Here is a 27,007-nt window from a genome sequence, read left to right as displayed (position 1 = left end):
CACCCAGGTAAGCAGTCGTGTGCTTAAAGAGACAATAAAATCACTTGTATTCATTGTGCAATCGCATTTACAAAATTATTTATATACGATCAATAAACAACTGGGTTTATCGCAACGTTGAGAAAGAAAACCAGAACTTTACACAACCTGGAACAAGAGTTTCGTGCTTCACACAAATGCCATTTCTCTACGGAGTCGAGCTAACCATACAGCTTTCTGACTCCCTGCAGGACGTGTGCCATCAAGCCTGAAAACCACATTCCACTGAATTTCTTCAAATTTGTAAGCCAACTATAAAAATCTACAAACCTCTAGCAGGTTTAAAAAAAAAAAATAGAAAACAAAGTATTATCTGTCCTCTTGGCTGAATTTACCTTGCTGTAAAACTCATCATTCGTACAGTTAAATATCACAGGTAAACGTGAGCTTTCCCATTCATAAGATACGTCCAAACAGGCAAATCCACAGAGACAGAAAGCAAAGTAGTGCTTGCCAGCACAAGGCCAGACAATAGGGAATGACTGCTAAAAGGTATGGGGTTTCTTTCTGGGGTGATGAGAATGTTCTAGAATTCCACCATGCTGCTTATCTGTACAACTTTGTGAATATACTAAAAAACAAACATTAAATTGTACATTTTAAAATGGTGAGTTTCATGGTTTCTGAATTACATGTCGATTAGAAAGAATCTGTAAGCAAGCTCTTAGGGAGAAAAGTGAGTCCATTTAAACATCCTCCCAGACAGTTACGCCCCAGAAAGACGTGAGGAATAATGTCTGCTCTAGGACAGACTGAAGCCTTTCACTGCAGAACAGCTTACATGTCCCTTTTTCTTTTTTTCTTTCTTTTTTTGCATTGCATCTTCTAGGAAAATGCTAGCAAAAATCCTTCCCCAGTAAAGGTGTATTGTTGTTGTTGTTTAAATGTGTTTTGGGGGGCGCCTGGGTGGCTTAGTGGGTTAAGCATCTGCCTTTGGCTCAGGTCATGATCTCCAGGTCATGGGATCGAGCCCCATATTGAGCTCCCTGCTCAGCAGGGGAGTCTGTTTTTCCCTCTCCCTCTGCCCCTGCTCATGCTCGCTCTCGCTCTCTCAAAGAAATAAAAATAAAATCTTAAAAAAATATATTGTTTTAAATGTGTTTTTGTTCATTTACACGTTAGATTCATTTTTAAAACTCTGGACAATTTTCACCTCGTTTTATAATAATTAGTTACTCCTTGCTACGCATGACAAGGTAGGGAAACTTACCAAAACAAAGCGTTTAAGGAGGAAGAAAGTGCAAATCTTTTCAAAGATTCCACTTCAGCATCTCGCAGTTTATTTAAACATCACTCCCAGACACATACGGGGGCTGATATGTGCCCCCCATCATCACACAGCAGCACACACCCCACACCCGGCAAGAATCTTCGCTTGACATACGGCCTAGTGTTCTGAACGGGGGCAGCATGTTTCGAGGAGAACAGGAGGGCAAAGAAAACATTTACACTCTCTAGCATGATCATAAGGAACTTGAGACAAAGGACTTGAAAAACAACATTTCTGAACGATTATAATTGACAGAACAAGTTTCCCTTATTCTGCTTATTTTAAATAGGTAATGTCTGTAAACTTGAACACCAACCCTGGCCGACTGAGCGGTCTTGATTCTCTGTGTTTCCTTCCTGAACAGCATCCAGCACTCTGCGGACGCCGAAGGTGGCTTCTTCAGCAGAGCCGACGTCCTGCGTGTCATCCGCCGCAGCGCCCCACCTCGCAGGTGCCCCGGGTCAAATACTCCGGTAGTCAGAGCCCCGGGCCACGATGGCTGCGGCTGCCCACTCCACGGAGAAAAATGAAATGGTCCCAAAGAATCCAAGTATCACCATGACCAGGAGTTGCCAGTGAAGGAGAAGGTAGTTACTGTAGAAAAACGCCACGGCTGCGCAGATGGACTGAGAGGAAACAGAACGGGTCAGAAGACGCACTCGGGTGACCCCACTGCTCCCCAGCAAGCCCCGCCACCCTCACTGCTGCCCGGACGGGACTTCATTAGCCACCAGGTCACAAATGCGCACTGTACACTCCGGCGGAGAGCCGGCAACTCGGGCAAGCAGAAATGTTATTCAAAATAGGATTTTGCAGAACGCCTGGGTGGCTCTGTTGGTTGAGCATCTGCCTTCGGCTCAGGTCATGATCCTGGGGGCCTGCGATCAAGCCCCCGCATCGGGCTCCCTGCTTGGCAGAGAGTCTGCTTCTCCCGCTGCCCCCAACCACACTTATGGGTGCCCACTTGCTCTCAGTCTCAAATAAAATCTTTTTTTTTTTTTAAGATTTTATTTATTTATTTGTCAGAGAGACAGACACACACACAGAGAGCACAAGCAGGGGGAGTGGCAGGCAGAGGGAGCGGGAGAAGCAGGCTCCCCACTGAACAAGGAGCCCGATGTGGGACTCGATCCCAGGACCCCAGGATCATGACCCAAGCTGAAGGCAGATGTTTAACTGAGCCACCCAGATGTCCCTCAAATAAAATCTTTAAATAAATAAATAAAATAGTATTTTGTGAGAGACTGAGTAATAAAATAACGTACACACCCAGTCAGAAATGCGCTTGTGTACAGGACAAAGGGACTCTGGTACCTAAGGCAGGAAGCCGCTAATCTGCGCACTAAAACCGGAACAGCAAATCTCTTTCACCAGCCAGGGGAGAAAATCACGCCCCGTCACTGCTTCCTCAGTCCAATCAGAAATACTTTAAAGGATGCCCCAACTCTCATTTTAGAACCATTGAGAAAACAATGTTAAAGCACTTAAAAAAAAAAAAAAAAAAAAGAGCCCAGGTCAGCCCCGCCGGAAGGGGAGCTCACCTGCACAAACTTGAAGACAGCAAAGGCCGGCGCGCTGTCTTCGGAGTAGAGGAAGCCCAAAATACTAAGCAACTGGGTGTTGAAGCAGCTGTCCCCAAGGCCCAGCAGGAAGCTGCAGAAGATGGCGACTTCTTTGCTGCACAAATGGGAAAATGAATTTCGAACGAGCACTCTTAACAGTATGTGTTAGAGCCCTTTCCAACATCAGAGCAATTCCCCTACAGGAGCATTTCGCTTTCAAGGCTTAAACACTATGAAATAGGAAGAAATACGCTACAAAGTAAGAATTTATGCTCAAATGCACTCACCTGCACAGTCCAAGCCAAGTCTGGTCTATGAACTATCTGGGAGCAAACACTGAGTTTGGGCAGCCCCCCGCCCCCCGGATGGTGTGTCTGGGCATTAATGTCTCCATCTATAATGGATTTGAGTTGAGTGCAGGGAAGTAAGATCCTCAAAACGGACATAACCAGCTGTGAATGAATGGGACGGCCTACCCCTTCCCCACCATTCTTCGCTGCTCAGAGAGCAGCTACAGGATCACATCGGATACTCGTATGTCCTTTTACAGATCAAAAAAAGCATTTAGTGGGCCGAAAGGTTAAAACCAACAATTACAAAAATAACTTGGGATTCTCCATGAGCTCCTATTTAAAATAATCAACGTTTGCCAGAGGACCTTATAAAGAAAACAGAATTTCAGAAAATGATTAACTGCTCCATTCTGAACATCTAGCCACCGTTACCTCCCATCCTTCCTTAAATTACTAGAAAAATGACAGTCACTATACCTGGATTTGATGTAAGCGCTGCTATCAGTCCCTTCAACGGGAGCAATAGGAGCATCCCCAGGCATGTTGAGAAATATCAAATAAAAAGCTATAAAATGCACCAGGATGCCCAACAACACAACTGGATTTCTACCAAAACGATTATTCTTGCTCAGCAGACCAAAGAGGCTTCCACCTACAGAACCAATGAAGTAGAGAAACAGAAAAACACAAGGCCAGATTAATAAATCAAAATTTTGGTTCTTTGAAAAAAATAAAGAAAACAGAGCAACCAACAACTAATTTAATCAAGGGGAAAGCAAGCACAAATATTAAAAATAAAAAATAACCATTGAAACAGAAGAAATTTCAAGGTCAGTGTGGTAACAGGGAGTGGATTCAGCCCCTGCCTGAAAAAAAATGTACAACAAATATGATGCAGTAATTCTGAAGACACGAGACATCAGATGACAAAGGGCAGTGATCTCTGCGACAGGAAGCAAAGGAGGGGAGCCCCGCTACCGCCCAGGTACTGGTCTAGAGAGAAGCTTAGGCTGGGCTGCAGGGGTGGGGGGCAGGGGGGGTGTAGGTGGAGCCCACAGCCCTCCCTGAGTGGAGGGATACCTAGATGGCTACAAAGTTCCAGAACAGGCTATGAGAAAGGAAAGCTGCACAGAGAGACAATTCCAAAGATCTACAGAGGGTTCCTCTGAGTCTTCCCTAAGTGCTGATCAGCACAGACCGTGAGTAAATTAGCAGAGAGCTGCAAAAGAACTGTCTAGAAGGGTTAGCTATATTAGATGTAATAAGACCCTGCCCTGGGCTGGGGGCCTTGTCCCTCAAGCCAGACAGGACATCTTACGACTCACAGGCACTGGGTGTGCACAGAAGGGTCTTCCCTCAAGAGTGAGGAATAATTAGCCCTCGTCTGAGCACTGCTTTGGTTCTGTCCAACAAACCTCAAAAGCCCCGAAAGAGTCCTACTGTTTCCAAGTAAGTGAACCACAGCCAAGAACAAAGCTCAAGAGTATTTAGGGCCGCCTGGGTGGCTCAGTTGATTAAGTGTCTGCTTTCAGCTCAGGTCACAATCCCAAGGATCAAGCCCCGCATCAGGCTCCCTGCTCAGCAGAGAGCCTGCTTCTCCCTCTCTCTGCCAGCCGCTCTGCCTACTTGTGCTCTCTCCCTCTCTCTCTCTCTCTCTCTGTCAAATAAATAAATAAAATCTTAAAAAAAAAAAAAGAATATTTTTAAGAATACAAAAATATCCAGCACCCCACCAGGCAGAGTTCAAAACGTCTGGCATCTCCAGTGTGACCAGGCAAAGCAGCAGGAAAGCATGACCCATCATGAGGAGAGAAAGCCGTCACACGTGGAGGTGCCATATGACCCAACAATTCCGGTGCTAGTTCCAGAACCCAAGGGAAATGAAAACATAAATCCGCACAGCAACCGTACATACGTATTCACAGCAGCATTAATTACACTGGCCGAAAAGTGGAAACAACCCAAATGCCAGGGAATGACTAACGGTAAAATGGGATAGATCCGTACAATTAAATATTATCTAGTCATAAGAAAAGATGCTGCTGGTATGTGCCAGACGTGGAGGAACCTTAGAAACATTATGCCAAATGAAAGAAGCCAGAGCTAAGAGACCATGTATCCTGTGACTCCATTCATATGAAAAGTCCAGAATAAGCAAATCCATAGAGAAAGGACATTAGCAGCTGTCTGGGGAAGGGCAAGAAACGTTTTCTAAAATTAGACTGCAGGGATGACACAGCTCTGTGGGTGTAACTAAAAACACTGACCCGTACACATTAAGTGGGTGACATACATGGCACGTGATTTATAGTTCAATAAAGCTGTGCAAAGAAATTTAAAAACCCAGAACTGTCACAGATATGAGAATGAGCAAAAACATTAAGACAATTACCCTAATTGCATTCCACATGTTCAGATACATATAAACACCCGGTATGGATCGAGGTGTGCGCAGTAAAGGAAGGAACAGAAACCACAGAATTCTGCTCTCCCGGTCGTGCTGATCACCACCGGCTGTTCCAAGGGTCCTACGGGTTTTTAGCGTCTGTCTTCTCCCTCAGCCATAAGCTCCAAGTAGGCAGGGAGTCTCTTGTTCATACAATGGATGCACAGTAAGTATCTGACAAACTGGAAAGTTCCTCCTACAGGACAATATCCAACACACCACTCCAGGAATGGAACCCGCTTTGCTGACCGAGGGATACCCGCAGGTGTGCCGGGCCCTGGGAGAGGTATGGAAGTGTTCAATCACTACATCGTACACCTGAAACTAATATTACATTGTACATTAACTAGAATTTGAATAAAAAAGATTTAAAAAAAAAAAAGAGGAATACCTATTGTGCTACAGAAAAAAAAAACATTGGTCTTTTTCCCCATCCGTCCTCCTCCCCACTTCTTGGCACAGAGCTGCTCCTAGAACCCGGGGAATGTTCTCAGGGTCAGCTATGTCTCCTGGTTGTTCTCCATTACTCCCTTCTGACCACACCAGAGTTTATACAAATGAAGTGATCCCTGAGGGGGTGTGGGGTGGTGCAGCTAAGCTTCAGGATGGGGGGCTGGTTGCCAGAAGGACCAAGACATGCTTAGAGGATTGGAACCTTCAGACCCGACCCCCAGGCCTGGGGTCGGGGAGAGGGGTTGGAGATGGAGTTCAACCGTCAGTAGCCAATGATCTCATCACCCCTTCCTCTGTAACGAAATGTCTGCACAAATCCCTAAACGATAGGTTTGGGAGAGTGACCCTGGCTGGCTGGGGAACACGTCCACATACTGGGAGGGTACCATACGGGACAGAGGTTCCTGCGCTCGGGACCCTTCTGGTCTCTGCCCTGTGTGCTGCTTCACCTGCCCGTTCACCTGCGTCCTTCACAAGCTTTAGTAGCACGTATACATTTTCCTGGGGGCCCATGGGAACCTCCAAACTTGCAACCACATCAGACAGAAGCTAGCCTGCGGACCCAGGACTTACACGGGGCATCCAGCTTGCATCCAAGATTCAGAAGACACTTTCCCTAAGAATTTTAAGAGAAAAAGCTGGGAGAGACTACAAGCTTTCCTATTTACGGTTTTGACAGGGAATTAGATGGCAAACATCTCATAGCTGTCTTAGAACAATGATAATTAAAAAAAAACAAAAACAAAAAACCAAAGACACACCTGTCTGGGTCAAAATAAGCAAGGAAATTAAAATTCAAGGACAGAGAGGTGAAGTACACTTACAATACCTATGATAACAACAATGAACTGATTTCACACAGGAACGTTTTTTCAGACCAACCTAAGATTTCTCCAATGCCAATGAAAATGCCAGAAAGTCCAATGAGGCTTTTCTCTTCTGTTCCGAATTTATTTACAGCACCAATACACGTTCCATAGACACCAGAGAAGAAAGTCAATTCCAGACCTTTAGGGGAAAAGCGGATTCAATTACACATTCACAATCTCCATGCCTGGTTTTTCTTCATGGCTGGTGGTATTTGAGCTATATACACGTACACAGTAAAATTCATTCAGCCTGATGCGTTACTCCCCCCAAGCAGAGTGGTCTTAATGCTACGTGGCTGATGAAATGGAATTAGCCACAAGATGGCAGCTGCCATGTGTTTCAGGTAAGAATACACAACTCAAATAAGCAAACCCTTTACACCTTCTGTTAGAAACCGTCCTTTGGGAGCGCCTGGGTGGCTCAGTCATTACGCATCTGCCTTCGGCTCAGGTCGTGATCCCCAGGGTCCTGGGATCCAGCCCCGCATTGGGCTCCCTGCTCCGTGGGAAGCCTGCTTCTCCCTCTCCCTCTCCCACTCCCCCTGCTTCTGTTCCCTCTCTTACTGTGTCTCCCTCTGTCAAATAAATAAAATCTTTTAAAAAAGACAGAGAGAGAGAGAGAAACCGTCCTTTGGGGCACCTGGGTGGCTCAGTCTGTTGAGCATCTGACTCCTGATTTCAGGTCAGGTCATGGTCTCAGGGCTGTGGGATCGAGCCCCAGGACGGGCTCGGGGCTCCGTGTGGATTCTCTCTCCCTCCGCCCCCACCCCTTGCTTGTGCTCCTGTGCATACACACGCATACGCAGGCTCTCTCTCTCTCAAATAAATTAATCTTACAAACAAACAAAATGATCCTGTGTGGATATGGGATGGACAGAGGACGGTACACATGCAAGTCTGTAATCACGATTTTTAAAGCACTTGTGTCCTTATTAGTTACTCTCCAAGGTTAACCGGAAGTAGGTTTGGAAAACCAATGCATGCTATCCACCTCTGCTTAAGGGCAAAATGTCTTCATTCAACTCTTTTTCCCAAAAAAGGAAGTTTTAAAAATTAGGGCTAAAAAAATTAAGGTCAATCAGTAGAAGACCTCATTCCTTAATGCTACCAAAACTTAAGTGAATTTTAAAGATGTTTGCCATTCATTCTATTTCTCAAAAAAAGATGTTTATACCTGTAAGGTAAATAAAGGTAAAAGTAACATTGGCCCATTATAACTTTTTTTTTTAACACAACAGCACTTTTTTTTAAGATTTTATTTGAGAGAGAGAGAGTGCACACGCACACAAGTGTGAATGGGGGAGGGGCAGAGGGAGAAGCAGACTCCCTCCGGAGCACAGAACCCTAGATCCCTTGATCCCAGGACCTAAGCTGAAGGCAGATGCTTCACCGACTGAGCCAGCCAGGCACCTCGACATAACAGCACTTTTTAAAAGGAAACCGATTTCCGTATCATTCTGAAGATCCAAGAGTGCTCCGGAGCTGCCAGGAAACCACAGAGCTCATTCTATTTCATTAGAAAGTATATGAATCCATACAGAGTTAGAACGATTTACTCAGTTATTTTCTGCAGAGCTCCATAAAATCACTGGTTGTGGGGCACCTAGGTGGCTCAGTGGGTTAAAGCCCCTGCCTTTGGCTCAGGTCATGATCTCAAGGTCCTGGGATTGAGCCCCGCATCAGGCTCTCTGCTCAGCGGGGAGCCCACTTCCCTTCCTCTCTCTCTGCCTACTTGTGATCTCTCTCTCTGTCAAATTAAAAAAAAAAAAAAAATCACTGGTTGCAATGAACCATGCCTCCTGGGGTCAACACTTTCGTAGAACCCCCCCCACCCCACGCTGAATTTGGGCTGGCCCTGTGACATGCTTTCACCAGAGAAACGCAGTCCAAGTGACACCGGGCTCAAGCCTTCGGAAAGTCTGGTTGGTTCACCTTTTGCTCTTTTTGGAGCCCCTAAGCAATCTGGCCTTCCTGCTGGATCAGAAGGAAGGGATCACTTGGGAGGGGGCCACGCAGCCACGGAGACTACCGTGAACAAAGACCCAGGCTTGAATTTGACCCCTTCAGACATGCAAAGGAAACTATCCAGAAGCTGTGTCCCCAGCTGCCTCTACCAGCACCCAGAAGAGACCTCAATTAAGACCATCAGAAGAATCATTTAGCTGAGCCCCATCAGTGCGGAGAGCTGTGAGAAAGAATCATGTGGTGGTTGTTTTCAGTCCTCACGGTCATGACGCAGCCACAGAAAACCCAGACCACTGTTAGACCTGTATAGGACCCCGTTACCTGTATAGGCAGTCGTAATACTAAGGAGCAGCATCTCCTTGGTGACACATAACTTCAGAGACTTTTCTGTAAGAAAGAAAACAATGCAAGAGTGCTTAATGTGATTTTAATTGCCCCAAGATTCTAAAACACTTACTCAACCCAGACACCTCTTGTCGGTAACGCCAGCAGACAGATACAGTGGGACCGAGGTTAAGGATTCAGACGCTGAAGGGATGAACTTAATCCGCCCTGTAAATAAAACGTTCTCTCCACCTGCTTCGTTTCTCTCCACCTGCTTCGCTACATCCTACAGTGCTGTTTTGCCCCACACATTCTCCAGCTTGAATCTAAAAAACAACAATGGAATGGAGAAAAGAAACAGCATCAACCAAAACAAGACTGTGTCAACAGACTTGAGTGAAGGTTGGGCTAAGGGCGACAATGGCCGGCAGGGAGCTAACGTCCCGGAGGAAGGAGTGAGCTCAGAGCGGCTTCAAGAGTGGACTCCAGATGACAATTGCCACCCGGGGAGATTGCCCACCGCACTGAGGCTGCCACACCACTTCCTGCGATTCTCAGTTCTCTGGATCTGGGGACCGAAGAGTTAGTTCGGTGTATTTGCTTAGGACTACTTTAACGTCTGTTTTCATGCTGTTCAATGTGGTGGAGATCTGCAATGGGAAATGCAGGTCTAGAAAGTGCATATATTTTTTTTTTTAAAGATTTTATTTATTTATTTGACAGACAGAGATCACAAGTAGGCAGAGAGGCAGGCAGAGAGAGAGGAGGAAGCAGGCTCCCCGCCGAGCAGAGAGCCCGATGCGGGGCTCGATCCCAGGACCCTGGGATCATGACCCGAGCCGAAGGCAGAGGCTTTAACCCACTGAGCCACCCAGGCGCCCCGAAAGTGCATATATTTTTTTAAAGATTTTATTTATTTGACAGACAGAGATCACAGGCAGGCAGAGACGGCGGGTGACGGGGGAGGGGGACTCCCTGCTGAGCAGGGAGCCTGACCCACGGCCCGATCCCAGGACCCTGAGATCATGACCTAAGCCTAAAGAAGAGGCTTAACCCACTGAGCCACCCAGGCGCGCCTAACAACTGCATACTTTAACCATCTTTTTGAACTTGCTCCCATCTCATAGTTTAAGGTCACTGATCTGAACTAGTCCTAAATGAACAATGGCTCCAGATTTTAGTTCTAACTCAACCACTCCCTACAAAAGTTACGTAAGACAAAAACGGTCTGTCCTGTATTTCGCCACATGCAGAACAGGATACTTTTTTTCCTCTAATCTCACGGAAATATAGAGAGACTAAATGCAGTAAGACATTGTCACCATTTTCACGCATTTCCAGGAAAAAATATAGGATCAATATGAGGTTTAAAACAGTATTTTTTAAAAGATTTTATTTATTTATTTGACAGAGAGAGATCACAAGTAGGCAGAGAGGCAGGCAGAGAGAGAGGGGGAGGCAGGCCCCCCGCTGAGCAGAGAGCCCAATGTGGGGCTCGATCCCAAGACCCTGAGATCATGACCGGAGCTGAAGGCAGTGGCTTAACCCACTGAGCCACCCAGTTGCCCCTAAAACATTATTTTTAATTAAAAAAAAAAAATGACATTAGTAAAGCATGTTTGCTTTTGAATAATCAGAAGATTAACAAAAAATTTTAAAATGTTGGGGCGCTTGGGTGGCTCAGTGGGTTAAGCCTCTGCCTTTGGCTCAGGTCATGATCTCAGGGTCCCGGGATTGAGCCCCGCATCAGGCTCTCTGCTCAGTGGGGAGCCTGCTTCCTCCTCTCTCTCTGCCTGCCTCTCTGCCTACCTGTGATCTCTCTCTCTCTCTCTCTCTCTGTCAAATAAATAAATAAATCTTTAAAAAAAATTTTTTTTAAACGTGATCTACAATGATACTATGACTGTGACTATATGTCATTACGTTTGTACAAAGCCACAGTATATACACCACCCGGGGTGCATCCTTGTGTGAACTGTGGACTCTGGGTGACGATGAAGTGTGAATGTAGCCTCAACCATAATGAAGGGGGACTTGGATAGTGGGGAAGGCTGCGTCTCTGTGAGGGTGAGGCGCATAGGGAACTCTCCTCCTTCTCAATTTTGTTGTGACCCTAAAACGGCTCTAATGAGACACCTGGGAGGCTCAGACAGTTAAGTGTCTGCCTTCAGCTCAGGTGGCGATCCTGGAATCCTGGGATCAGACCCCACGTGGGGCACACTGCTCAGTGGGGAGTCTGTTTCTCCTTCTCCCTTTGCCCCTCCCCCTTCTCCTTCTCTCTTTCGCTCACTCTCCCTCTCAAATAAATTTTTAAAAAATCTAAAAAGATTCTAAAAAATGAAGTGCTTTAAAAACAATACAATGTCATCCATTTGCAGAAATAGATAAAGTGATCCTAAAATTCATATGGAAATTCAAGGGGCCCACCGTGGCCAAAATGATCTTGAAAAAGAACAAAGCTGGAGGGTTCACCCTTCCCAACTTCAGAGTATGACAGTCATCAGCAGAGCGTGCTACCAGTGTAAGGACAGACACGTGTATCCAGAAATGAACACTCACATTTACTGTCAATTTTCGACCCAACACAATCCAGGGGGGTAAGAACAGCAATCTTTTCAGCAGGACAAGCAGGTGGCCACATGCAGAGGAATGAAGTTGGACTCCCACCTCACAACACACACAATAAGGAACTTAGAAGAGATCCCAGACCTCAATGTTAGAGCTGAGACTATAAAAGTCTTAGAAGACAACACAGGAGCAAATCTTTGTGACCTGGGCCAGTCAAAACCTTAGAACACCAAAAACACACGCAAAAGATAAAATGGATAAATCATGAGCCTTCATCAAAAATTCAGAACTTTTGAGCTTTAAGAGATACCACTGAGAAAATGAAAAGTCAACCTAAGAAGTGGGAGAAAAGATTTGCAAATCATATATGAGAGACTTTTATCTAGGGCCCGAAAAGAATTTTTACAACTCGGCAATAAAAAAAGAACTCATAAAAAACGGGCAAAGGACCTGAGCAGACAGGTCTCCTGAGACGCAACGCAAATGCCCCGCGAGCATGTGAAAATAGGTTCCACATCCTTAGCCATTCGGGAAATGCCAATCAAAACCACGAGACACCACTTTACACCCACAGGGACAGCTATCCTCAGAAAGACAGATAAGAGCTCAAGAAGTGGAGAACCTGGAGAAACTGGAACCTTCAGATACGGCTGATGGGACCATAAAATGGTGCAGCCCCTCCAGAAGACCTCTGGTGGTTCCCGGAAGGTGGAACACGGCAACCAGAACACCCAGCAATCCTGCGGCTCCTAGGCACCTATGGAGATGTGCAGACGTACAGCCACACAAAAACCCATGCACAGGGCACCTGGGTGGCTCAGCTGGTTGAGTGACTGCCTTAGCTCAGGTCATGATCCTGGAGTCCCAGGATCGAGTCCTGCATGGTCGGGGAGGGTGTCCCTGGTCCGACCTTCCCCCTCTTAAGCCCGTTCTCTCTCATTCTCTCTCTCAATAAAATCTTAAATCAAATCTTAAATCTTAAATCAAAACAAAACAAAACAAAACAACCTATCCACACATGTTCACAGCAGCATTATTCATGGTGCCTACAAACAGCCCATTCTGCAGAACACGGATGAGCCTTGAAACCATGACTGTAAGTAAAACCAAAGCTGAGAAACAGGTCATAGAAGAGCACACAGAGTCCGACTCTATGTATACAAAATAACCTCCAGGATAGGCAAGTCCAGAGATAGAAAGCACATTAACGGGTGCCTGGGGTGAGGGATAGGAGAGGTGGGGAGGAAATGGGGAGTGAATGCTGATGGGGACAGAAGTGCCTTCTGGGGTGAGGAATAGGTCCTATAATGGACTGTGGTGACAGATGAAGAACCCCGCGTATGTACTAAAGGCCACTGAACTGTCTACTTTAAATGGGTGATCAGACAGCACGTGAATTATATTCAATAAACCTGTTCTATTAGGAGAAAAAAATACCATCTAACAGCTTAATGGATCCCCTTCCAGACTTGAAAAAATGTTCGACAGAAACAAATTTCATTACATATACAATTTCAAAATTTGTTTTCACATAAGAGAGCAAATATGTTCTAACATCATCGAGCTCATTTTAATGGCCAAGATAATCTACCGTACAGATGTACTGAGGCCTTGTAGAGAAATATTTCAATTACTTTCAGTTTCTCCCTAATAGAGACATCTTAGCCATTAAATCTTGACAAAAATTCTTAAATTATTTCCTGAGGATGATCCTATTAGTGGAATTGCCGGGATAAAGGCACAAACATTTTAAGGCTTCTGATAATCTGCTGACTAATGGCTCTTCAGAAAATAACACAAATATATATTCCCATCAGCAAGGTGGTCTTATGCATATAAACACCTACTCCCCATAACACGGACAATTAATTTTTTATCTTTTGAAATTTGATGGAAAACTTTCAAACCTGCATTTCTTAGACTTAAGCAAATACATTCCCTGCCATTTTAGCTCTACTAAGTTGCTTTGACAAAGTTTTACAGTTTAAGCAACGAAAGGGCATTCTTTACCCTTATCGTCTGAGTGACCTGCCTTAAAAGTTTCTTCAGTTACTTTTCTAGTTTCATTTCTACGTTGAACCCACCTGGGATGCTAGGAGATACGACATTTGAGTCTATTTTCCTACACAGCCTACTCCTTAACTTTGCTTATTTAAGAGTCTTTTATTGTATTTATTGTACTGTGGACGTGGGCCTGATTCTAGAATCCAGTTCCACGGCTCTTTCTATTCCAAAGTGTTCAAATGAACTCACAGTCGACTTTAATATTCATTAGGGAAAGTCCTCCTCCTTTTCAAAAAGTTCCTGGGCTATTCTGATTTATTCTTCCAGATCGACTTTAGGATTGCTTCAAGACCAAGAAATAAATTTTAAAGAACCTTCTAGAATCCCATGAAGCATACACACTCAGTTGAGGAATGAACTTTTCAGATAACCGGGAGCCTTTCCCTTACAACATACATCACAGCGTTGACAGAAGGAATGTGATGATTGAGAATAAATAAAACACAGCCCCCCACGGTGCCCCCCCCAAGACAGACAGATTACTTAAAGCTTAGACAGTCTTCTTCCTTCCTGTCTTCTCTTTGACTTCCTTGCTACATCATTACCTCCCGTTGCTCCCCAGGGCCCAGCAACCACCTCCTAAATCTGCCTGTCCTGGAACCCCTTGCACGCCCCTTACCTTTTTGGCTGCTCCTTCTTTCTCCCCATTCAAACGAGACAGCTCAACATCCTATCACTCCTGCACCCTCCTGAGCAACCAACTAGTTCCACGTGGAACTAGTTGGCTCCCATTGTGTTAGTGCCCCATTTTAATGACAGAGAAGTTGAGGCGAGGTCTGTACATTGAGGAAGGACACCCTGAATCTGGTTACTATCAACGGCAGCCAGGCAGAGCAGGTTCCGCAATGGTGCAGAGAGGCCGTAGAAGCCTCACCAAGGCTGGATGGACCGTTCCATAAGCCTGGGGGTCATCGATCTCCCTTTTCCTTGACTCCGTGACTCACCAATAAGCCAATGTGGCTCTCTAGGCCAAGAAGGGAACAACAAGAAGTGAACATCTATGAAAGGACTCACTAAAAAATAGTAAATGCCATCATATATGGTTAAATCGAGGAGCACCTGGGTGGCTCAGTTGGTTAAGCAACTGCCTTTGGCTCAGGTCATGATCCCAGGGTCCTGGGATCGAGTCCTGCATCAGGGTCTCTGCTCAGTGGGGAGTCTGCTTCTCCCCCTGCTTGTTCTCTCTCTTTCAAATAAATAAACAAAATCTTTAAAAAAATTTTTTTTAAATCTTAAATAATGGTTAGATTGAGATTTCCGTGGGTTTGTTTAGCTTGAGTCCTTTCCCGTCTGGTCCCTCTGATCAATAAAGGGCCTGTGACAAACAAGTTTCTTGGCCCGTAAAGCTGAAAGACCTTTGGCTGTGGTGACCTCCCATCCTGCTGGGGGACAGTCAGGCTGCATCCTTTTTAATACAGCATATCATTAAGAATGTGTTCCTGAGGGGGCGCCTAGATGGCTCAGTTGGTTAACCATCTGCCTTCAGCCCGGTTCTTGACCCCAGGGTCCTGGGATTGAGCCCCATGTGGAGCTCCCTGCTCAGCAGGGAGTCTGCTTCTCCCTCTGTCCCTCCACCTGCTCGTGCTCTTTCTCTCTCTCTCAAAAACAAATAAAATCTTAAAAAAAACAAAAACAAAAAACTGGTCCTGAAACATAAGAAATACATGTAACAGAAGCCTGATTAAACAGCCCGAAGGATAAGATGCTATATATTCGAAACTCAGACTACCACACCCATACCCTTTTCTTAAAAAGGACCACGGGAATTCTTGGCTAGAAGTCGGGTGCTTTGTATCCTCTGACTCAGGCCATGGCTGATTAGATGAAGAATTTGCATCCAAGCCCAAGGCATGCTATAGGCTCCCCACAAGCACAGAGCGAATAAGGCCAAAGGGCTTAACTGAAACAACATGGGCCCTAAAAGGCTGTTCCCCTCTAGACAGCGGTCAGATTCTCTCTCCTTGGGAGACAAAGAGGCCGAGAGAGCTAGGGCAGAAGCAGAGAACTGGCCCCCATCAGGCCTTACGAGAACCGGAAGCCATGTTTGCCGGTTTCTGAAAGAACCGCAAGATGGCTGTTATGGGACTCACTGGCTTTGCCTGCGACACAGTCTGGGCCGGAATCCCAGCTAAGCAATGTCCCAGCTATCTGACCTTGGGTAGGTAATTTCTGTAAGCCTCGATTCTCTCTTCTATAAAATGCAGAGAATGGTAAGTGCGTGTTCTAGGGATACACACCTTTAGAATAACACAAAATGAACATTGAGGGAAGAGCCCCCTGCAGTCAAGCCCAACTATTCTCCCAGACTTGGTTCTGAGAAGACGGTCTGTGTGTCCTCACTGCCTTGTAAAGCGCAGTCTGTGAGCAATCTGCACCTCCCCGCGTGTCCCTTGCACGGCGCCAGGCCGGGCAGTCGGGCTCCCGTCCATCCCGCACACCCCCAGTTACAGAGACGCCGAGAAGACGAGCAGACTGTGGAGCCGCATGCCTGGAGAAACAAAAACTGCAGGATCGTCAATCCAAAGCCACCAGGGAAAGGGGGAAAGGTAGATGTTGTGGCTGTTCCCAAACAGCTCTTGCATTTCAGACACAGAAAATACTTACTGAATGCATCGACTGCTTTTCCCATAGTGCTCTGGGCAGACCTGGAAAAATAAAACAAAATATCAAAGTGTTTTCCCCTGAAACCTGAAGAGAGAACCAAAACGCTATCGTATTTTCATGGATGTTCGTCAAAGCTCCGTCCTCTACGTGGTCTGGCAAACCTTGCCGTTGCCCAAGATGCTCCTCGCTCCAGGGAGTCCCTCCGGGACCCCATCCTTGCCTCAGAGAACAAGGGCTACCTGGGTGACCCTTTATTAACAGCTGAACACAATTCCCTCAAACTAAGCTGAAAGCACACAACTCTCGAGTATCCTTCCCAGAAAAGCTACTTCAGGCAGGACAGAACTCTCCTCCACCCTGCTATTCCCATATGGTAAAAACCCCTTGGAAGAACTCGATTTCCCTCCACTCTGACTCCTTCAAAACTAAGTTGTGCGGCGTGAAAACTCTTCAAAAGCAACACCAGCCCCTGGGCTGCCAGCCGGGTGCGGGAGAAGCTGGGGGTCAGACACGTGGGCTTCAGGGGTTTGCCACTTCTTCCTCATACAGTTTTAGATAAATTATTCCTTGCCTCCAAGTTTCACTTGCCTGTTTATAAAATAGGGGCGCCACCACTTCACAGGAACGATGGAATGGGACCGTGTAGCCAAAATCAAGAGTCTGACACTTAACCAACTGAGCCACCCAGGCACCTCTGAACCGTACGCTCTAAATGGGTAAACTGTATAGCATGTGAATTATATCTCAATAAAAACTGTTTTTTTTAAAAGATTCCGACTTCTCTTCTCTCTCATCTACTAGAAAGCTCCATGAATGCACGAACCTCTCTCTATTTGTTCAACAAAACACCCTCTCGACAGTGCCTGGAACAGACACTCAGATACAGACCGCAGGGAGGGAGGGGAGGAAGGAGGCCAGAGAGGCAACCGCCAATGAAGGAATTCCTAGAGGTCGCCCAGCTCACAGGGCCTCACGCGTGCCAATTATGCATAGGGGGACGACTCAGGTAGGACACTGAGCTACCGTTTTGCATCCTCAAATCATCTTCTGTAAGGACGTTAGTAGAATCCTTTAAATTCAGATCCTACTTTTTCCTTCAATGGTTTTTTTTTTTTTTTTTTTTTTTTGAGGCAGGTTGGGGCAGAGAGAGAGAGAGACTCTCAAGCAGACACCACTCCCAGCCCTGCTGAGAGTAGAGCCTGACATTGGGCTTGATCTCAGGACTCTTGACCTGAGCCCGAAATTAAAAGTTGGATGCTCAGCTAAGCCACCCAGGCACCTCCCCTCTTCAATGGCTTCCAGTCACACCGAGAACAGAACCTGCGTCCCTGCACAGCCTCACAGGATTGACTCCCTGCCCACTGCAGACACTCCCACTTCTACTCCCTCCCTGTGCCTCCCTGCGGCCCTGGAAGCCACCGCACCCCTTCCCACCACCTGGCCTTGGTGGTGGCCATCAGCTGATCCTCCCTCCTCACCAGTCAGGCCTCAGGGAGCCACCCAGCCCTCCATCACCTCCCCCTTTCACTGCCTTCTTCGCACACACTTTGTGGTTTTACACCAGGACCGTCTACACCACCTCTAAAATGAAGCTGCACTAGAGCAGGGACTTATCTGCCTTGTTCACTGCTGTACCCCTCAGCTTTAGAGGGGGGCTGGCGCAGGGTCTGTGCTCCTTATAGAATAAAGACAAGGAAGATTTAAGTTTGGGAGACAAAAATGCTAAAAGGACTAAGCAACACTCCTTCCTTAGCACTGCATCCCAGCAGTTACACAATCCTCTGTCCACGGATTCCCTGAGAACAGGGATGGCCTGTATCTGTCTGCACAGCACCAACACCGGCTAAACGAACCGGGGTTCTAGTTTCTGCTGAATCTGTGGTATTCACCTTCACAGAATCCTTCTCCAATATCTGTTAGCTTATGATTAAAAATATATACACATAGTTGACATTATGTATATGGACCAGAAATATATACCCAAAAGTACATACATATTCAAACCAAAGGCGACTCTTCTCCTTTGCTTTATTTTTATTTTTTAAAATATTTTGTTTATCTATGTATGAGCACAGAGAGAGAGAGCACAAGCAGGGGAAGCAGCAGAGGGAGCGGGAGAAGCAGGCTCCCCACTGAGTAGAGAGCCTGATGTGGGTCTCGATCCCAGGACCCTGGGATCATGACCTGAGCTAAAGGGAGGTGCTTAAGTGACTGAGCCACCCGGGGGCCCCTCTCTTTTGCTTTAAACAAACTTGTCAAATTTTGAATGCTTAGTGATCCTCTGACCGGAGAATTTTAGGCCTTTTTGGGATTAACAAGGCAGCACAGAATGCTCAGTACCAATGTTTTAACAATAAATAACACGCTATAAAGTAATCTTCATGATTTACTGATTCAGAAACGAAGCAAAACGAGACTGGCAAAGATTTCTCATTTCCCTTTTCTCCAACCTGAATAATACCTGTAGAGAAATTGTCTGTGATGTTGTAGTTTTACTTAAAATTCAAACGGGCGCAAGGTAATTACAGCTTTTAGGAAAACACAGGACTATACACCTGTTTCCCCATTTGGACTCCTCTGGGGAGGAGCGCACGTGTAGGTCAGGGCAAAAACCAGGCCGTGTGCGCAGGAGGGTGAGTGTGACTGAGGATCATCAAGGAACTGTCCCCGGCCCTGCCACTCCCACGCACCACAGGAAGAGGGAAATTTGCGGGCTGGGTCAGAGAAACCATACGGAGGGCAAAGACTGTCTTCCATTTAACTTTTTAAGTCCACGTCTTTGTACATTAAAACACAGGGGATGCCAGCTGAATTGAAAGGAAAATTGAAAGGAAATTGAGGCCCAGAGAAAGAAGAGGATTACGGCTACTGTTGAGGGTCAGACAACTTGTCAGCCACAACCTGGGATTGACTCAAATCCCCTGTAAACGTTTCCCTGCCTCTCCTTTCCTTTCCCTTCTGACTCCCCACAGCTCCCCCTTTGTCTTCTTTCTCTTCTGATTGGCTTTAAAACCCTTCCCTGGGGCGCATGGCTGGCCCAGTCAGTGGAGTCTGCAACTGTTTCTTTTTTCTTTCTTTTTTTAAGATTTTATTTTAGAGAGAGAGAGAGGGAGAGAGAGAGAAAGCACATGTGGGATCAAGCAGGTGCCTGAGGGGGCCGGGTAAGGGAGAGGGAGAGAATCTTCAGCCAACTCTCCACTCCCTGCTGAGTGCAGAGCCCGAGGTGGGGCTCAATCCCAGGACCCTGAGATCATGACCTGAACTGAAATCAAGAGATGGACATTTAACTGACTGAGCCACCCAGGGGCCCTGAGCCTGTGCCTCTCTATCTCAGGGTTGTAGCCCCACACTGGGTGTGGAGCCTACTTAAAGTAAGTACATACATACGTAATAAAAAATAAATACATGAAACTTTTTCCTCCTGACTGCCCAACACTGGATATTAGGGCTATGAAAAGGTTGTGAAGGGGCGCCTGGGTGGCTCAGTGGGTTAAAGCCTCTGCCTTCGCCTCAGGTCATGATCTCAGGTCCTGGGATTGAGCCCCGCATCGGACTCGCTGCTCAGCAGGGAGCCTGCTTCCTCCTCTCTCTGCCTGCCTCTCTGCCTGTTTGTGATCTCTCTCTGTGTCAAATAAATAAAATATTTTTAAAAAGAAAGAAAAGGTTGGGAATCTCTAAACTACATCCACTCAAAATATATTTTCAAATGAAAAGGAACATTGCCAACTGCTTACTCGTTGACTTCCAGGTCCTGGTCATCAGAGGACTCATCTTCTCCCAGGACATTTTCAGAATCTGGCTGCCGAATGAGAAAGAAAAGAACTGTCCCCACAAGGCTAATCACTGTCAGGGCAATAAACACTGTTCTTCGGTCACTCTCTAGAGAAAAAAGAAAGAAGAAAGCAGATAGCACTGGCCATGCAAACAGTTCGAGTTAGTGTGGTGTTTAAAACCATCCAAACATTTCCTTGTTACATGTCTACTGCATTAGTGAAAATCTCAAACAAGAAACTCAACAGAATACCTTCACATTTGTCTTTCAGGTAAAGTACTAATAAGCCAAAAGAAAAGTGGCACAAGAAATTAATCATATTCTCTTAACCAAAGAAGTGCACAGACAAAGCAAGGGTTCAAAAGTCTAACAAGCGACTGGTAAGCTTGTACACGGCATGAGCTTCCCCTATACCTTGAGCTGCTGCTCAAAGCAGAGTCAAAAACTAAAATCCTAGCTTAATAATATAAGGAAACTAGGAAGTGTGTAAACCTGGCGATTCACAGATCTGAACCCCTGGGGCTAAAAATACATTATATGTTTATAAAAAATTTTTTTTAATTATAAAATGGAAAAAAATAATACAAGGGAAAAAGTTACTAAAGACTAAAATCTGAGAGGACTTAAGGAAGCAAGGTTCGTTAGAACAATGTGAACAGAGCAATAATGGATCTTTTTGTGAAATTCTTCTTCTTTTTCAAACATGTGTGCATAAAGCAAAGCAAAAAGCACAAACCTGATATTTGAGTTTTCCCTTGCCAAGCAAAATATATGTAGAGGTTTCCAAAGAACAAGCTGGGGGAAGAAAAAGGAGGACAGGATGTTGAGAATTTATTTCCATATTTATAGTTTTTAAAGCGGTTTTCCATTATTTGTTAAAAAGAGAGAGAGAAAGAGACTTTTTTAAAGCATATATAATTTTTAAAGTAGCTACCTGCCCTGATCATTTAAAAGTATCAACTCCGCCCGGACTCCTTCTGAAAAACTAACTGGCCCAGATGGAATTCAATCTCCTTCTGGCTGACCTGAATCAGAGCTGCCCTTCAAAGGCTCGACTCTCTTGGAAACATGTGATTTATTGGGACTCCGGAAATGACTACTTGGAAACAAGCTTATGCTACTTCTCCAATTCTCTATTTTAAAGAATCTATGGCCGGGGTTGGGGTGGGGGGAATCCACGATTCAGTTACCTGCATCTAATCAGACACTTTAGCATACTTTCCCAGAAAAGGAATCATTCACTTACACTTCAGTTTCTTAATACACACCCCCTTACAATTAAACATCTGTATTTATAAAGACTTACCAACACTACAATTTTGGGCAATAACCACGAGGGTAAAGCCTCAGGACAGATTCCACGACAAAATGACCATTTTTGCTTTTTTACTTAGGAAATATATAACATGCTAGATCATTCAGCACTGATATCCTTAGTCTCACTTTCAAATTTTTTTTAAATTCATTTATTTTTAAGTAATCTCTACACCCAACGTGTGGCTCCAACTCATGACCCTGAGATCAAGAGTCATATGCCCCCACCCCCACAACTAAGCCAGCCAGATGCCTCTCATTTTTGAATTTTAATATATTTGTTCGTAGTTATCAGAAGCTGCTCAGTGGGAAGGATGTGGTCTTTGGAATCCAGATAAGGATGGTTTAAATCAGATCAGTTACTTCACTTTTAAGCCCGTTTTCTCCTCTGTAGAACACAGATAGTATCTTCTGGTCTCCTGAGGTGGTGAGGATTACTGAGATTTACTAAGGAAGCCAACAGTCCCTGCCTGGAATATAGCAGATGCTAAATACATTACGGTTAACATGATTTTCTCTTTACTAATCGTGACTGCCGATGAGGCAGGTGCATGCCTGTCATGCAATTCTATAAAACGTTAACTCCGTATCATAAGCAGCTAAGAAGTCAGGTCCTGGAACATGGAAGGATGCAATTTTCAACACAACAAAGATCTAAAAAATGGTGTGACAAAAGAATTAAAGGAAAGACTGAGCTCCAGGAGGATTATTACCTAGATTGTAAGAGTGCCCAGAAAATTCCACTGTTTCTCCCAATAGTATGCTCATCTGAATTTATTGTCAGGCAATTTCCTTGTGCTGTCCAAAGCACTGAAATTCAAACCAAAAGTTTGTCAAGGGAATGCGATCACTTGGCTTCTTCCCCCACGAAACACACGATACGATTAAATAAATCCCAGAAGACAGAGAAAATAAACATCAAGATACTTACCGGCAGCGGCAATTCCAATGAAAACAGAGGCTGTGTAGAAGGACCACGGGAGAGGCTGGATAAAAACGGCAATGTACATGCTAAAATGTAACAGGTCAACGCATTACGGTCAAACAATACTGCATAGAGAATGCCAATTATGCCTTCTAGGAATCGGTTCTGATAATTCTCTTGTTTTAAAAGTCAACCTGGGGGCGCCTGGGTGGCTCAGTGGGTTAAGCCTCTGCCTTCGGCTCAGGTCATGATCCCAGGGTCCTGGGATCTAGCCCCTCATCGGGCTCTCTGCCTGGCGGGGAGCCTGCTTCCCCCTCTCTCTCTGCCTGCCTCTATGCCTGCTTGTGATCTCTCTCTCTGTCAAATAAATAGATAAATAATCTTTAAAAAAAAAACCAAAAACCACAAAAGTCAACCTGTAAAGGACTTCTCCAGTATTGGAAAAAAAAAAAGGGGACAGATGCGACCTAATCATTTCTTAATGTATTATTTCGAATTGGGTCAGACACTGAAAGAGGGTTTACAATCGGCCTTTGCCAATAGCTCAGCTTGTGCTGGGACAGTAGTTCTACAACCCAGAAGAAAAGCTTAGTTATCTCAGGTTGAATTCCTGTTTATCAACATGATATAAAATAAGAGTATTTCACAGGAAGTTCTTTCCAACTCCCACAGAAAGAGATGTGGGGATACTATTTTTATGAAGAGTAAAATGAAAGCAAGTGTGCACACAGGCCATCACATTAAAACAACATGGCATCTCTGGGCATCAAGAAGAGAACCAAATCCCTAAAATACTGCCTATAAACTATTCAATCCACGTAGGCAATTTTTTTTTTTTAAGTAATCTCTGCACCCAAAGTGCGGCTTGAACCTACAACTCGGAAATCGAGTGTCACAAGCCTTTCTGACTGAACCAGCCACGCACCCCCAAGTCAGCAATTTCTTGTGAAAAGTTTACTACGTGCTTGGAAGGTGCTGAGGGAGTTTGGATTAAATGAAAGAAAATCACACCACTCACCTGTAAAATAAACCACTTGCAAACATAGAGAGCTGAGGTCCTATAATGGCAACCACTGATGGTGTAATCAAATTTGAAGCGGAGAACACGCCATAAATAATCGCCATGCTGTACGCACAACACACAAAAGGGAAAAACAAAACCCTTGAAGCACTGTCTCAAAAGTGCGTTTTTCCAAATCTGCTTAGAGTCTATAAATTTTTTTGCCATAAACGTTCATTTCCCTAGTTGAACTTAACGATAAGTCTGTCATTTTGCTGAATCCTACAGTGAGGTTTTCACGTACACAGAATCTTGGAAGTCTCATCAAATTTCCCTTTGACTCAGCCTGCCTTGGACAATATGCTTTTAATGGAATGGTAACGTATAAAAACAGCTAACGTGTAACACGTAACAGACATCAAACCGAGTATTTTATGGATGTTTTCTTTATCAAATCTGACAGCTCTATAAAGTATTATTATTATTCTCACTCTACAGAAAAGAAAACTGAAACATGGAGGGGTTGAGTTACTTGCCAAAAGCCCAGCTAGACAGCTGGGGGAATAGTGAAGCCAGAATCCCATCCCTGGTGATCTCGCTCCAGAGGCCCTAGTCAACCAGTCTGCTCTACAAACTTAGTTTACAACTCCTGGCAACTACATGAAATTTCCTGGTTATAAACAACAGGCACAGAGTTATCACTCGCTTAAACCAGAACTTATTTAACTCAATCTAATCATCTCACTTGAACATTATTCAGCTACTATAGACCCAGCCCTAGAACACATGTCTTGTAGCAGTGTGATAAAACCATTTTGAGGGTCCTCAATTCACTCCCCAGACACTATCCACAAACCCAAAGTAAATTATTCTGTGACATTTATGATCCTCTCAAACAGTAAACGTTCGCTGGAATTGGAAGACAAAGTAAAAACTGTGGTATTGTTAATCGCTAAAAAAAAAATGGATATTAGCACCCCTTTATTCTCAAATGTCATATGTAAGATCAGGTTTAGCATAGGGAATAACCAAATAAGATGAGTTGTGGCGGGAGGGGAGGATATTGGTCAGCATCTAATGGTTAATTGCAAAGAAATTAAGAACCCTTGGGACGCCTGGGTGGCTCAGTTGGTTAAGCAGCTGCCTTCGGCTCAGGTCATGATCCCAGCGTCCTGGGATCGAGTCCCACATCGGGCTCCTTGCTCAGCAGGGAGCCTGCTTCTCCCTCTGCCTCTGCCTGCCATTCTGTCTGCCTGTGCTTGCTCTCTCTCCCTCTCTCTCTCTCTGACAAATAAATAAATAAAATCTTAAAAAAAAAAAAAAAGAAATTAAGAACCCGTACATGCTTATATCTAAGTGTTTATATCCATGTGTGCATTACACTCCCAGCTGCAATCACAATGTACTAGTGACTCATGAAGGTCTTTTCACTTTATTTTCTGTCTGTAAAAGTGGGACTAAACACCTTAACAAAAATCTAAAAGCTCCTGATGACAGCATGTTCATTACAAAATTACAAACACAGGAAGGCTGATTCAAGAATCATATAAAACATCCTCTGTTTAGGATTGAGAAGATGTACTTATGACAACACTTGAGTGTTTATTAAATGCCAGGCGCTGTGCCAAGAGCTTTACACCCATTTTCTGAGCGAGGAAACGCCTCACAGAAGTAACCTGCCTAATGTAACGCAGTGTTAAACCATGAAACCAGGATTTCAAACCCAGTATTTAATTCTACATGAAACCTAAACTCGCCATCTTTATTATGTTCTCCCAAACAGACCAGACAGAGAAAATACAACCACTACGAATTCAATCACAGTATCATCGCCGGAGATTCTGATAAGATTTCGGTTAACTACCGTTAATATAGGAAAGAAAGTCACAGGGTACCATACCTGGTATAGCCACTGCCGTGAAAGTCTGTGCTATTTAAGCTCCTGATGACAGTTTGCTGCGTGAAAGATAAAGCTAATCAATGAAAACATTTCGCAGTCTCCCTCCCCATCCCCACCAAAGTTCGTCTCCAAGAACGGAAAATGAAGCCCTCGGCAAAAACTCAAGATACTCAATACTTCATGTTGAAAGTCAACTAGGAGACAAGAAGGACTACAGGAACAGGAAAAAGCAAACCGACGACAGGGAAGGGGAAAAGATCGGCTGTAGCTATGCCTGGGGGTTCTTTTCTCCTCAATTCTCCCAGAACTAATGGAGCCCTTAATACAGACAAGAAATAACAGGTCAACGTACAGGTCAACCAGAGGAATAAGCCGCACGATTTAACTCCCCATCCCGGTACAATATTAGCAAGAACCGTCTGACACACGAAATTGACCTGAGGCATAAAAAACGAGGAAGGGCAGGTGGGGAAATAGAAGGTGCAACTTAAGCGCGCTGTTCGGCACAATTACTGTTTATTATCATTTTCGGAATGCGTTAGGAGAGGCACGTCAAAGGAGGGAGAACAGATCCCGACTCACCGCCACATTGCCGCAAGTTTGAAAGGCGGTGAACATAAACATAAAGGCAACTCCTAAAATTATAATGTTGAAGAGCTTTTTAGATTCCGGGGACATTGTGGCTCAACTCGGCCGGGGGTCCGCAGCGGCCCAGGGCGGTCAGCTCTCCTCGGGGCGAACCCACTGACAATCCTGGGGAAGGAAATGAGATGGTGAGAAGAGGAGGCCGATCCAGGAGCAAGGCTGCCAAGCTGTCAACTTCCAGTTCTTGGATCAGAATCGCGGGCCAGAGTGAGGTCCTCCCCGCGGGCAGTCAGGACATTCCTAGGAGCCGATCCGAGCAGAGAAGGGCCCGACCCCGGGAGAGGCGCCAATAATGTCGTGGCTCAGGTTGAGGGGCCCGCGAGGGGGATCGGGGGCCAAGACCGAGGTGCAGCGGCCGGCGCGGCCCCGCCCGCCCGGCCCTGACTCACCGCTGGTCAGGCGACCCGGTCACCTGACCGCAGCCTCGGCCGGCCGCTCGGCCGGCTGGGAAATGTAGTCCTGTACAGCCCGAGACGCGTAGGCGCGCCGTAAGGAGGGGAGGGGCGCCAAACCCGCGCACCCCTCCCCCCCCAAGGAGGAGCTTGAAAGCGGAACCCCGCCGAGAAATCGGGAGCTGCGGGAGGGAACCCGGAGACGTTGTAGCGGGGCCGGAGAAGGCCGGAGACCGCGGGGCTAACGGGGGAGGAGGAGTTGTACTCCCCCTAATAGAAGCGTAAACCTCCTGCTGAGGTCCGAGCAGAAAAGCTGCGTGGGGCACGGATATTGGCATGAAAAGAAGGCGTGGCCTGGAAGGGGAGCGCTTCCTGTTCCTTTTGAGGGAGAACGCCCGTACGGCCTCGCAGCCGGAAAGAGCTTTTCGCGGGCTTTCCAACTGCCCGAAAATTCCGCTCCCCCCTCCCAGTAACAGTGACTCCGCGCTTTTCGGCCCGCCCGCCGGACTCTGCGCAGGCGCGTCGGACAGGGGTGGGGCGCGTGGCCGCGGCGTTGCGGGGCGGGGAGGGGCGAGCCAATCAGGGGATTCATTTCCGGGTGG

At 45.7% G+C, this 27,007-nt stretch overlaps 1 protein-coding gene across 2 annotated transcripts; it reads right to left on the bottom strand.

The window, feature by feature from the left end:
- Window positions 1-1,161: 1,161 nt before the first annotated feature.
- On the bottom strand, window positions 1,162-26,452 carry LOC111160404 (major facilitator superfamily domain containing 11). Of its 2 annotated transcripts, XM_022523503.1 has the most exons (14): window positions 26,403-26,452; window positions 25,951-26,121; window positions 25,369-25,424; window positions 23,487-23,594; window positions 22,475-22,554; window positions 22,257-22,353; window positions 20,966-21,024; window positions 20,192-20,336; window positions 16,458-16,498; window positions 9,219-9,284; window positions 6,946-7,071; window positions 3,642-3,816; window positions 2,851-2,986; window positions 1,162-1,935 (listed from the first exon to the last, which is right to left on the bottom strand). In XM_022523503.1, the coding sequence occupies exons 2-14, from the start codon at window positions 26,044-26,046 to the stop codon at window positions 1,771-1,773; spliced, it is 1,350 nt and encodes a 449-aa protein (XP_022379211.1). In that variant the 5' UTR covers window positions 26,047-26,121; window positions 26,403-26,452; the 3' UTR covers window positions 1,162-1,770. The 2 variants fall into 2 exon arrangements, with proteins under 2 accessions (XP_022379211.1, XP_022379212.1); XM_022523504.1 differs by lacking the exons at window positions 20,966-21,024; window positions 22,257-22,353; window positions 26,403-26,452 and having other exon boundaries at window positions 25,951-26,306.
- Between the last annotated feature and the right edge of the window lie 555 nt (window positions 26,453-27,007).

This window comes from Enhydra lutris, unplaced genomic scaffold (assembly GCF_002288905.1).
Source record: "Enhydra lutris kenyoni isolate GAN:26980312 unplaced genomic scaffold, ASM228890v2 scaffoldscaffold75, whole genome shotgun sequence".
NCBI classification, from domain to species: domain Eukaryota; kingdom Metazoa; phylum Chordata; class Mammalia; order Carnivora; family Mustelidae; genus Enhydra; species Enhydra lutris.
The sequence above is the reverse complement of the archived record's forward strand: the minus strand, read 5'-3'. Positions and strand labels throughout refer to the sequence as shown.

Bases quoted from the DNA above. Each gene is read 5' to 3' on its own strand.
- LOC111160404 (XM_022523503.1), bottom strand. From the start codon at position 26,046: ATGTCCCCGGAATCTAAAAAGCTCTTCAACATTATAATTTTAGGAGTT. The intron at 25,425-25,950 runs GTGAGTCGGGAT...TCTTTCACGCAG, and splicing joins AAACTTGCGGCAATGTGGCG to CAAACTGTCATCAGGAGCTT. The intron at 21,025-22,256 runs GTAATAATCCTC...TTCTTCCCCCAG, and splicing joins TGGGCACTCTTACAATCTAG to CTTGTTCTTTGGAAACCTCT.